The 13,480-nt window shown below is 41.6% G+C and overlaps 2 protein-coding genes across 3 annotated transcripts in view; both read right to left on the reverse strand.

The window, feature by feature from the left end:
* Positions 1-783: 783 nt before the first annotated feature.
* Positions 784-13,087, reverse strand: metrnlb (meteorin like, glial cell differentiation regulator b). The gene is made up of 4 exons (XM_046838112.1): positions 12,808-13,087; positions 8,063-8,463; positions 2,246-2,305; positions 784-2,043 (listed from the first exon to the last, which is right to left on the reverse strand). Exons 1-4 carry the CDS (start codon positions 12,909-12,911, stop codon positions 1,691-1,693), a joined length of 918 nt encoding a protein of 305 aa, XP_046694068.1. The 5' UTR covers positions 12,912-13,087; the 3' UTR covers positions 784-1,690.
* The window catches only part of b3gntl1 (UDP-GlcNAc:betaGal beta-1,3-N-acetylglucosaminyltransferase-like 1), a 28,853-nt gene continuing 20,633 nt past the window's right edge, over positions 5,261-13,480 (reverse strand). Inside the window, exon 13 of one of the 2 annotated variants that reach the window (XR_006924209.1) lies at positions 5,261-5,297. The gene's annotated coding sequence lies outside the window, so the exon portion shown is untranslated. Of the gene's footprint in view, positions 5,298-12,235; positions 12,250-13,480 lie in introns of those variants that run through there. The other variant, XR_006924208.1, reaches the window with a different exon arrangement.

The following is a 13,480-nucleotide window of genomic DNA, read 5'->3' on the forward strand; positions in this document are numbered from 1 at the left end:
TTTTGTTTTACAGGACTTTCATCAGCAACTATAACATATTGTTGAAAAACACAAGCACACACACACCACACATACACACACAAACATATGCAAAACACTCACATGCCACTGTTTCCATTTGTCAGGGATCATTAGTGCGTGGATAAAAACAAAACAGCTTTTGAGGTCAATGTGTGGGAATTTTAACTGTGTTCTCACACACACACAAACACACACACACACCACAAAGTACACATTTAACTTTTAAAAACTTTACACAATATGTAAATATTTAAATATGCATCAATATTTTATAGTTTAAAAACCCCATGCACTTTCTGTATAGGTGCCAAAACATTTGCCCTGGCAAGAGAGAACAGTACAGTTAACATAAACAGAAGAATTTCTCAATTTTAGATTTTGAAAGTGTTTTTTTATTCAAACTGCCTGAGAGGAAAAACCTGGACACACACACCAATATGCACAAACAATTAAGAAGTTAAGACTCAGTCAGAAGAATCGACTGAACTATACAGAAAGCTTTCTAACAAAAGCAGCAGCAAAAGTATTCTCACTGTACAACAGGACTAACATTATCATCGTCGTCATCATCATCATCATCATCATCATCATCATCACACACCCTTAAACATTGCTGATTTCTCTTATTTAAGTATATGATAGTTAAAACTGAGGATGTATTGTTATGACAGTCCGGGTAAACACTTGTGTAAGGGGTCTCAGAAAAATACACAAAAACATATACACACACTTTTCATTTGGGCACTGTGACACATGTCCTAGTTTTTCTGGGGGTTGTCGTGGCTGATGATCAGCACTATAGATATATAGTGGTGTACCTCAGGGCTCTATTGTGGGTCCTATAGAGTTGAATAATTTTTAAAATGTAGGCTTTTTATTTGTCACATGTACATTACAACACGGTGAAATTCTTTCTTGCATATCTCAGCGATGTTAGGAAGCTGGGGTCAGCCATGCTACAGCACCTCTAGAGCACAGAGGGTTAAGGGTGCTTTCTCCAAGGCCAAAGTGTCAGCTGGGGCCTGAACCCCTGACCTTCCAATTAGTAACCCAGAGAACTTTGCAAAGGCCAGAAATGTAAATGTTCAACAGACACCCTTATACATAGTGGCATACAACTGAGCAGTTGAGAGTTAAGGGCCTTGCTCAAGGGCCCAGCATAGGCAGCTTGATGATGCTAAGATTAAAGTATTACCTTGTGTCCCACAGTTGAATAAAGGTAAGGTAATACGTGGTGGTCTAGACTCTGTAGCCGAAACACTGGGGCCAGAAAATATATTACAAAAATACTGTCACGATCATTGATTCCGAACTGCATAAAATTCCAATGAACAAATGGTGCTCATGTTTGTGTGTGTGTGTGTGTGTGTGTGTGTGTGTGTGTGGTGTTGTTCATCTACCCCATGAGGTGAAGTATTGATCATGACACTGGCATGGGGTCATGACTGAAATATTTGTGAAAATAAATTCATTTGGTACCTAAAAAGGAAATCAGTTACAGCGCATATGAGGAATTGAGCTCAAAAGACACAATGCCCAGAGAAAACGTTAGAATAATACACACATACTAAGTCTCTGTCTCAGGCTTGGAGTCCATACACACTTCATATCATTGCTGGCAGCAAAAGCAGCAAACTGCACACAAAGTCCATGTGATCAATTAGTGTTGTCAGTTCAGGTCCATGTGACAGGGGTTCCTTCCTGATTCCACTGCCTTCTGGTAAGTTGCTAAAAAGTCACGGTACAGAGGCGCACACCGGAGCCATGCCTCGCCGAACCTCACGGCTCCTGTCAACAGAAACTCCTCGAGCTTCGCCCATTGCCCCACCCCCAAATCCAATCCCTGCTTTACTTGAATGGCGCAACTCCGTGGAACAATTACACGCCCCGACCACCGGCTGCGTCCTCGTCCCTCAAAAACACGTCGCTTTTGGCGATACAAGCGACTCACGGACACGGACAAGGACCTCTGCTGATCCCCATCACCGCCATCCACGACCGACGCCAGGCTGCCTCTCACCACTGGACAAGGAAAGAAATCAACAGAATTAGATGCAAGGTCAAATAAGATTGTGTTCCATAAGTTTTGGCACAATAATAATGGTATATGTTTTAGATTAAACACATCAAAGCATCGACGAGCTCAACACCAACACCTGTCTGAGCAAAACAAACTGACACTAAAAAGTTACAGTGATGTAAGAGGGAAGAAAAGATATAATACCGAAGTCACTGGTGCAGACAGCCATCAGAATCTCATCATTACTGCAGGGTGTACACGGATCTGAAACAAACACACGTGCATATGTTATACACACATTTTTCGGAATATAATTCTGAGGACCTTTTGTTGACTGTCTTGCCCTATCTGAGTCTGTCCCCACAAGGTGAAAATGTTCAACTACACAAACACCCCACACACATACACACCATTACATTTACAGAGGGGGCGTTTTTAAAACGTTTTACGTTTTTCTGTATTTGTGTTTATGAACTGTTTATGGAAGGACTCCCCAGTGTCAGCGCTATGTAACATTATAAGATGAAGCTGTAATTACAGTGACATGAACTCACACAGTCTATAAGGAGATTTCATAGTGAACGTGACACTCGAACCCTGCAGGATTCGGGATACAGGGCTGCCTCTGATTACGCCTGGAACAAGCCGAACTCAGCAGCAATCACATGCATGTTTAACCAATCAGCTTTAATAAAACACAGTGCTCAGATACACGATATGGACAGAAGTATTGCAACACCTGACCTTTCCAGCTATATGTGCATAATCTTCTTCAAATTGTTCCCACAACATTGGAGGCACACAATCTTTTAGTTAGATGTCTTTATATTTTCCTTCATTTGCACTTGCAGACCTGCTCCCTGTGCACAAAGCCAGCTCCATGAAGATATGCTTTACACGGGTTGGAAGATCTCCTGCTATGAAGCCCCAGGCCTCCTCACCACACCTACATCAGTACTTGATGATACTAATGTGGCTAAATGAAATCTCACACATCTCCACAAAATCTAGTGGAACATCTTCCCAGAAGAGTGGAGGTTACTGGGTAAGCAAATGGGGACTCAAAAGTTGAATGAGATGTCCAAAAAGAAGCACATACCCATCTTTTGCTCTGGTGTCCACAAACTTCTATTGAAGGATATCAAGTCTTTACCAGGACATGATGTTTATGATGGGTAATATGGGTGACCTTAACTGCATCATCGTGGTTACAGTGAAGCCCAAGATCCCTGTAAAATCCTGCGAATGTTTAAATTTCAGAATTTTTTGAAGATGCCAACCGAACAAAGATCCAGATCTCCAGATCCAAGATCTATACATGTACCAGCTCCAGCTGGACTTTGAGGATAATCAATTAATGCTCACATTCTACATATGCTGATACGCCATCATTGAACATTTAAAGGTTGTGGCATGAAGGAGTTGGTGGTGAATCTTTAATGATCACAGATGTTGAGCTAATTTATGAGCTGCTCAGGAGCTTCTGGTTCCACAACTTCAACTGACTGTGGAAGACTGTAGAAAGGACATTACTCATAATCTCACACACTGCGGTGCTCATAAAATTGCTCGCTCTCTGGTGTTTGTAATGTTTTAATGATTTATAATCACACACTTGGTGTCACCCAGATGAGGACAGGTTCCTTTTTAAGTCTGGTTCCTCTCAAGGTTTCTTCCTCATAACATCTAAGGGAGTTTTTCCTTGCCACAGTCGCCACGGCTGCTCATCAGGGATACATGCACACCATTCACCTTCACTGTTGATTTCTGTAAAGCTGCTTTGAGACAATGTCTGTTGTGAAAAACGGTATAGAAATAAACTTGACTTGACTTGACTCTTGGTGTGGACGATGAGGACGGGTTCCTTTTTGAGTCTGGTTCCTCTCAAGGTTTCTTCCTTTTTCCAATCTAAGGGTTTTTTTCTTTGTCACATTCGCCCCAGGCTTCATCATCAGGGGAGAAATGAACATAAACTTAAATATAAATTAACTTTGTTCTATCATTTCTACATTCTGTAAAGCTGTTTTGAGACAATGCCCATTGTATAAACTGCTACAGAAATACAATTCAATTGAAATGTTTCAGAGATAAATAATAAACAAACCCAACTGACTCTGATGACCGACATCTAGAACCTGAGATTTGTGTTCAATTGTAATTAATATATTTTTATAATAATATATAATAAATAAACACATGTAAAATGTTCTATAATAAACTATTAACATGATATTATTCTTAATTGATGATTATTATTTAGACATGTGAATAAAGAATTCAAATATTTTATTCAAAATTTATCATTTTGTGTGTGTGTGTGTGTGTGTGTGTGTGTGTGTGTGTGTTTTATTTGTAATACATTAACACCTTTAGTTGTTCTGTTATTTTTTCCCTGTAGGTGTTTCGGCGTGAGCTGGGAGACGCCACGTGGCTGTGATTTCCTGCAGAGTCTGTGTTTCCTGTCTCGCCTCTGATCTTTCCACTCATTCATCCTTCACACACACACACACACACACACACACACACACACACACACACACACAAACCTCTTTCCACACTGCTCCCGCATTCTTCCTGCACTTTTACTCCCTCCATCCTTCCTTTTCCCCTGTTTTCAACACCAACTGCTCTGTGTGTGTGTGTGTCTGTGTCTCTGTGTGTGTGTGTGTGTGTGTGTGTGTGTGTGTGTGTGTGTGTGTGTGTGTGTGTGTGGACGCTACAGTATCTCAGTCCTGTGGTGTTTACAGGATAAGGGTTTGGAAAGGCGTGTATTGCTTTTTTAGCCCCCTGCAGTGTAGTGTTTTTGTCACCCTCTCTGTGTGTGTGTGTGTGTGTGTGTGTGTGTGTGTGTGTGTGTGTGTGTGTGTGTGTGTGTGTGACTGAGCGTCTAAGCATTTTCGAGTCAGAATTAGGAACAGGGTTTAGAAATACCAAGACAAATGCATGTCAACACACACACACACACACACACACACACACACACACACACACAAGGTAGAGTTACACTTCAGATATCCGTTTGCAACCCCCTCTTCTTGTACTTACCCCTGTACTAACCCCACAGGGTCAGTAAGTGTGTGCATGTGTGTGCGTGTGTGTGTGTGTGTGTGTGTGTGTGTGCCACCTTTACAACATTATGTCCATAAAACACTCAATTTCTGATTCAGTTTGAATTTTACATTCCCTTCTCTTCCTCTCTCGAAACACACACACACACACACACACACACACACACACACACACACACACACACACACTTAAAGCTTCTGAGTTAAAGTGACTAAAACAGGTGAAGCCCAAGGAGGGGGAACTCTAAACTCTGTGTGTGTGTGTATGTGTGTGTGTGTGTGTGTGTGTGTGTGTGTGTGTGTAAGCCTTGCAGGTTATCTCACTCAATAAACTTTTCCAACCAAATCAATTTAATTAAGGGAATTGCAGTTGTAGTGCTTTGGACCAATCAGAGATGAAGCTGTAACTGGAGAGTTCAGGACGTAGACATGAACTCATCCTGACATGCGAAGTGAGCGTGACACTTGAACCCTGCCGGATTTCGCTATACAAAGCTGCTTTTCATGACGTCTGGAACGAACCGACCAATCAGCAACGTTTACACGCATCGTTTCACCAATCAGCTTTCGTATAACAAGCTTTCGTAAAACAGTCACGCCGTGATTGGCAGCAATGAATTCGAAACTGACCCGAACCCAGACCTCCTGATTACACTGCTTATTGTTTTATGTCACTAAGAAAATTAAAGTGGGATTTGTGTGTGTGTGTGTGTGTGTGTGTGTGTGTGTGTGTGTGTGTGTGTGTGTGTGCATGCGGTCATTTGTCAGGGCTCTGTCTAGTCCACGGCTGTAAAAACTCTCCTCTTTCCCTGATTCCTTCTTTCCAACCCCCAATGTCTCTTTGATCATCTCTAGCGCTTTCTCTTCCCCCCATCCTCCACCTCTACCACGAGTTGGGTGTGGAGTTACGTCCCAGCGTCTCTAATCAGCGTGACCGGAGTCGTTATCGGGTCATCATTCACGAGACAAAACACAGGGACGCAGACGGAGAGCAATCAGCTCACACACACACACACACACACACGTCTATCCACATTAGCTCTTTATACACCGTTTATGGAAGTTCTTCATCCAAAACTTGATTCAACCCAGAATTCCTCGCATGAAAAACAAAGCTTTTGTGCAACCATTAGAGTTTAACTCTGTAGCAATCTGTACAAAACCAACGTCGTGTTTAGCTAGCCGGCCTATCGCTAATGAAGCAAGATCCGAATTTCAGAACATGTCTTGGACACGCATGTTGTATACGTTTGGGATTTTCATGTCCAGATAAGACGTAGGAATCAAAAATGTGCCAATGCATCAAAGATAAACACCTGGATGACTGAGAAGCTTTACAGATACAATCAGAAATGTAGTTTCTCACACACACACACACACACACACACATTGAATAGTTGCACCAATTTTATGGCAAAAACCTACTGAAATGTGACTACTGAGGATTTCTCTGAATCACATCTCACCCACATCAGTAGCTCACGTTGCTAACACCCTTGTGACTGAATGAAATCTCACCCAAATCTCCAGAAGCACACGCCAAAATCTGGTGGAACATCTTCCCAGAAGAGTGGAGGTTATAATAAGAGTAAATGTGGGTTAATTATAAGCGCCATCACTGGACAGAATGCCTCAACAATGATGGCACTGTAACGCATGGCCGTTTGTGTTGAGGATGAGGAGGGGTTCCCTTTTGGGTCTGGTTCGTCTAAAAGTTTCTTAGACTAATGCCATCTCAGGGAGCTTCTCAAAACTGGCTCACTCATTAGAGATAAACTTATAAGCACTAAACTTATACATTCCAACTTCAAATCTGCTTTGGGACAATGTCCATTGTTAAAAGAGCTGAATTAAATAAGACGTTTAAAGAAGAAGCACATACCAATCTTATGCTCAGGTGTCCACAAACATTTTTCAATTGACGTCCTCAACCAGGATATGAAACTAATCTGGGTGACCTTAACCCTATCATCATGGCTCGACTGGGCCACACTACACAAATGTCGAGAACAAACTCCTCACTGCTGAATCGGTACGCATTCGTTATTATCGCTGGAGATTCTGTGGATAGTTTTCAGCCCTTGTGACGACATCATCAGACGAAATACACAAACCATGTGGTTGAGTTGAAGTGGAGATACACTGAGTAAAATATGACTCTATTAAAAGTAAAAGTGTCTGTTTAAACTTTCACTTGAGTAAAAGTACTTCAAATGTACTTAAGTATCCAAAGTACTATAATTTATTACAGCTATAATGTTCCTGTGATCATTTTTACCACAAGATTCTTCACTTAATCACCTCAGTTTATGTGAAAAGACTCGAATGTGACTCTCAGCACACTGATCTATAAATAGAATGATATTAATGACTCAAACACTGATTGATTTCTATTACAATCATCATGAACCCAAAACCTTCTTTTCAACTACTTCAAATAATCCCACGTGTGTTGTGGTGAGTTCGAGTCACGCCAGTTGAGTTGAGTTTCTTCATCATTTATTCCTCTTAAAAATGTTGTGCTTGATGTTGAACTGATGCTGAACTGCATGTTGGTGATCAGTAGATACACCAAGCGCCAATCAAAACACGTGTAAAACAGAGCGTGCGCTCGACCCTGATTGGTGACTCGCCAACTTGTTGTAACCAGATTTTATCTGCTAATGATTAAAAAGGACTGATTTTGCAAAATGTAGTAAAAAGTACTGTATTTGACTTTAAAACGTAGTGAAGTTAAAAGTAAGACTGTTTCTGAACGAAAATACTTCAGTAAAGTATGCGAAAAAAAGCTACTTCAGTACAGTAACCAATTAATATTAGACTTTGTACACTGAACACTGTACCAATATTCCTCACAAGACCATGACAGAAACCAAAATGAAGAGCTACTGTAACTGGCACTGAAATAACGGTACTGTAGGTTTGTACCCGGTCCCCCACCCTAGAAACGTACCTGCGGTTGAAAGCGCCTCACCGCCGATCTCCATCTCCCCTCGGATCAGCTCGTACTGAAACGCCGTGACTCTCTTGCTGATGTCTGAGTGCGTGGAGGCCTGGACAAACAGCGCACCTTCGTCCAGCCTGAAGCAGCGTACCCGTCCGGCCGCCTGCTCCTCCTCGCTCAGCAGCATTCTCATGACTCCTGCTCGCTCCACGTACACGCCGGCTCCACGCGAATCCGCTCGAGGCTTCACGCAGGCGCTCAGGGGCGACTCGGTGGCCGATTCGGGGACCGTGTTGGGCCTGAGGTTTACAATGATGGCGCCGGTGGGGTACAGCCACTCGAGAGAACCTTCAGAGCAACGCAGGTAGACCTGCTCTACATCCCGGGCATGAGCTTCATGAGTCAGACCACTGAGGGGGACAGGAATAGAGAGATTAGTGGGGAATATGGTGTGATGAAGTGGAGCACATTAGTTATCAGAACTGCTGTTATTGAGGATTCGACAGAGATGTGAAGAAACCGCTCACACACACGAAAATTCAGGGGGCAAAATTCTGAACATTTTCAGGACGTTTAGAGTAAGATGAAGACTTAGTGTTAAAAGAAAGAAAGAAAGAAAGAAAGAAAGAAAGAAAGAAAGAAAGAAAGAAAGAAAGAAAATACAGAACAAAAAAAATTTAAAAAAGTGAGAGATGAAAGTCAAAAAGAAAGTGACTGTGTGAGAGATAGAAGGAGAAAGAAGGAAAGAAAGAACAAACCACAGAGGAAGAAAGAGAGAGGGGGGTGGAAAGAGATATTGTAAATATCTGTTTAAACTGTATTTTATTCCTGTTTTATAAACTGTATGAGAGAAAGAGAGAGAGAGAGAGAGAGAGAGAGAGAGAGAAAAAAAGAGAGAGAGAGAGAGAGAGATAGGGGTAAACTATTTTTGACCAAAAAAAACCTTATTAACGCTAAATCAGAGTATACATTTTTAAAGGCCATTGGTTACTTCTCTCACGTTAACATTAGGAACCACCTGGGATATAGTTTTTTTAGTTTGTATAGTTTTTACAGTTTTCTTGTACAGTACTGTATAATAACGTATACAGTAGGTTTACTGGTCGGCGCTATATAGGGTTTTGTGTCTTGTCTTGTGTCGTCTGTCTGCACTGTTTGCACTGGGTTGCACTCGATGCACTTTATGTAGCTTGTGTTGTAGCTGTATGTTGTTTTGTTTGTTGTTGTTTAGTGTAGCACCAGGGTTCTGGAGGAACGTTGTCTCATTTTTACTGTGTACTGTGTACCACTGTGTATAGTAGAAATGACAATAAAAGCCTCTTGACTCTTGACGTAACAACATCACACCAGATTGTAGCACAGACGAGGAGAAACGTTTTTTTCTTTTTAGCACGTTGCAGGAACGTTATTTCCGTAACCTTAAACCCGGCCCTTCCTAAACCCTGTCAGATACGTGACTAAACTCTGTGATAACGTTCTTTATGATCCTCCCTGTAAAGCTGCTGTCACGCCGTGCTCTGCTCTGTTCTGCTCCAATCTTCTCTGCTCTGTTCTGTTCTTTATTTCTCTGTTCTTCTCTGCTCTGCTCTCTTCTTCTCTGCTCCAATCTTCTCTGCTCTCTTTTTCTCTGCTCTGTTATGTTCTTCATTTCTCTGTTATTCTCTGCTCTGTTCTTCTCCGCTCTGCTGTGTTCTGCTGTTTTGGAGCGTAATCGAGCGATCAAAGCTCACATGCAGGGTTTGACTTATACTTCAGTGTAATGGAGCCCGGGGGTGACGGAGGGTCGGCTCGCAGACTTTATGGAAATCAGAGATAAAATATTAACCAGGAAGCTCAAAGTCTCACCTCTGATGCAACACACACACACACACACACACACACACACACACACATACACACACACACACACACCCTGTTTACCAGTCAGGAGACATGGGATGTCTATTATATTATATATATATATAACTGTATATAACAAAACGAACAAAAAATATACACAATTATTCTGTATATGATGCAAAAAAAAGCTAGAAATTCTACATTAAATTAAAAACCAATACAAATTTTTTTATATGAAAAAACAATCGTAAAACACACACCAGCTACATGAACATGCATAAAAAAAATATAATTTATTAAAATATATTTCCTGAATTTTTTTCTCTCCTTATTTTACATTTAATAACTAATCAAACTTAATATTGTACTTCACAATATTGTAAGATTTACTTTTATTGGTATTTTGTATTATTGTTTATATATATATATATATATATATTTTTTTTTTTTTTTTTCATATTAAATTAAGGTCATTTTCTACAGGTTCACTTTATATATACTTTTATATGAAGGCTATGAAGCAAGAAAGTCCTGAAAATTATTTACGTATTTTGTTCTTTTTTACATCCTATACAATGTAATATAAAACAGCCCCCAAGCTACCGACTGATCCCTGAGAAGACCCCCAGACAAACCCCATCGTCGACTAGTCCACACTTTCCCGTATCACCTCATTAGAGGTTTGTGTTCGCCTCCAATCACGCTCATTAAATCACGTCTCAGGACCCAATTAAACCAATCGAAGCCAGAGTCACCTAATTGAACCCAGACGGGGTCAAAGGATCAAAGAGGACAAAAAAAGAGGAATGAAATGAACTGCTGTTAAAAGTAAAAAAAAATAAAACACCAGCCGTTCTTCTATTTGTTTTTGAGCCAAATGGCGTGAGCTTGACTTCTCTGATGACCTGAAAACCTTCACTGTATTTCATTGGATTAGTTCTTCATGCCCCGAACCAGGAGAGTTAAACTCAAGAACCATGAAGATGAATGGATTTTGTACTGTAATGACCAGTTTGGGTCTCAACCAATGAACAGTCACAATGGTGGTGGTAATGAATATAGTCTGGTTCCTCTCAAGGTTTCTCCCTCATGCCATCTGAGAGAGTTCTTCCTCACCACTGACGTACTCTTTAGTTCCATAGGCACTCGTTTCCAAATGTAAAACGTACGTTTGTTATCTACTCATTTCCATAAAGCTGCTCTGGGAGAATGTTCTCCATTGAAGAATGAAATCTGAATCATGGCTTCACAGTAAAACAGAGGTCTTCAGCCCAGACACGTTGCTTCACCGTTGTTGTTTTTTACACTTTCGATCCAACAGCGGGACGAAGCCGAGGTGTTAATAGCGGGAAACAATAGCTATGGCATCCAAACACACTCACGCCGTTTCTAACCTCGTAAAAACATGTGCTAACGACTTGATGGAGGAAAAAAGCAGGAAGCTCAAAGCAATAGGCAACCGCAGGAGTGAAGAACGTGGACGTGAAACGATCGTCCAGCTGGACTCCACACGAGCAACGTTTCCTCAGGAAAGTGTGAATGGAAACTACACGATGAAGATAGAAGACTGATCCGTCCGTGTGGAGGAGCTTCAACCTAATCAGCACAAATGTGAAGATAATGGAAGAAGATTTTTACCCTTGTGAGGGAACTTTTTTCCTTTTCAAGGCAGAATGGAAACACCAGCAACAAGAGCAGATTCCCGTCACATTGTGCCTGAGAGCTCATGAAGAACTCGTGACTGGACGTCCAGGAATATGGACACCCAACCCAAACAACAACAAAATCATTCCTGATGCAATCCCACATCTGTATACAGAGCAGCTCGGCAACAAATCGCTGCTTCAAGGCTCAAATTCCTTCTCGCTAATCCAGGATGAAACATCTACCAGCACCCCAGAACAAAACAGCAGAACCTCTCAGACAACATGGGTTTAATGATTCTAATGGGAATGGGAATGGTTTGAATGAGAAGTGTAATGGTGTAATTGGTAAATTTTTCTCTCTAATGCCAGGGAAGCAATAGGACACCAATTGGAACCATTATTATGGAGGGGAGAGGAACCTGAGAAGCTTCTACACTGGTGTCTTGGGTTTGATTATGATTGAATGATCATCCAACGCCAAGCTGATGGTTTGTAATGGTGTAAACAAACAACAACAAAAAAAAAAACATCCCATCCTGTCTTCCACAGCGTATCAATCAAATAAGCTCCTCCCATTAATTCTAATTATAATGACTCAAAGTTTGATAGAACTGGACCAGGTTGGCTTCTGATTAAGTTCTGGTGGCTCACACATTTCCCCCCAAACCTCATGCGGTTTCCAGATTGACCACCCCCCACCACACACACACACTTTATTTTAACCCCACTGAGAGCACAACAGAAGGGGTAGAAAGGAGGTACCAGATCCCAGTGATTGTGCCCCTTTCTTCTATTCAGATCTCCTTGATTCATCCTCTGGATGGAGTTCTTGGACACCACTCTTTGTGAGAACAACCTGTAGATCCACATAGTTACTCAAAATAATGGATTTGGACTGTAATGTTTATCGACAGTATGTTCCAGTAGCTGAGGAACACAGGTGGCATGGAAGCTTCTGCATTTGTGTCCATCACACATCACACTTTTGCAGATGAGGTTCCCCTTTGAGTTCCTCTCAATGTTTCTTGCCCATGAAGTCTCAAATTTTCCTGGTTTGTTTATTAGGGGTAAACCTAATTTTTTTAGGAACACATGTATATGCACTGAACTTTATAAACACGTTATAAGCGCTTTATACCGTGTAGAGCAGCAATGAGACGATGCGCATTGTTCAAATCGCTCTACAAATAAAACCGGATTGAGATGAATAGAACAGAAGAATAATCCAGATGTGTGCAGAAGAAGAGTGTTTAAATGAAAGGACTTTACCTTCCTCTCCAGCTGCACTGGTCGCTGGAATACTGCGCCAGCGCGCTCGCGCACAAGCACAGGAGCGCGCAGATCGCGTTCATCATCCTCATCATCCTCATCATCCGCGTGCACGGTGGGAAGAAAATAAAACCCTGTCCGTGCAAAAAAAAAAAAAAAAGGAAGAATAAAAGTTCACTCTTCCTCTGTCAATGAGACGCTCATGTCGTTCAGCACAGCGCGCGCACAGCCAGGAGCTTCTGCATTTCGTACACTGAAGCAAGCGCGAGACGCGTGTGTGTGTGTGTGTGTGTGAGCCCTCCTACCGCTCTGTAGAAAACCACGCCCACGACACGCCCCCTGCGGATTCAGTTCCAAAATCAGAGCGAGGTTTAATACCCTAATTAGTTCCTTAAAATAAAGCGCACAGCTGTGTGTGTGTGTGTGTGTGTGTGTGTGTGTGTGTGAATATGTATAGAACTTTATAAATATTTTCTTACTTACAAGTAAATAAATACATGAGCAAATCGATCATAGGTTATAGCCAAAAGAAAGTGCACCCCTGATCACCACACTAACACATGGTTCTTCTTCAAACCATAAGCTCTGAAGATCACAGCTGTACAGAACCTCTCCAGCATGACGATGCCCCTGTGCACAAACCTGAGCTCCATGGTTGGACATGAAGAACTCG

This window comes from Silurus meridionalis, chromosome 24 (genome assembly GCF_014805685.1).
Source record: "Silurus meridionalis isolate SWU-2019-XX chromosome 24, ASM1480568v1, whole genome shotgun sequence".
Classification (NCBI taxonomy): domain Eukaryota; kingdom Metazoa; phylum Chordata; class Actinopteri; order Siluriformes; family Siluridae; genus Silurus; species Silurus meridionalis.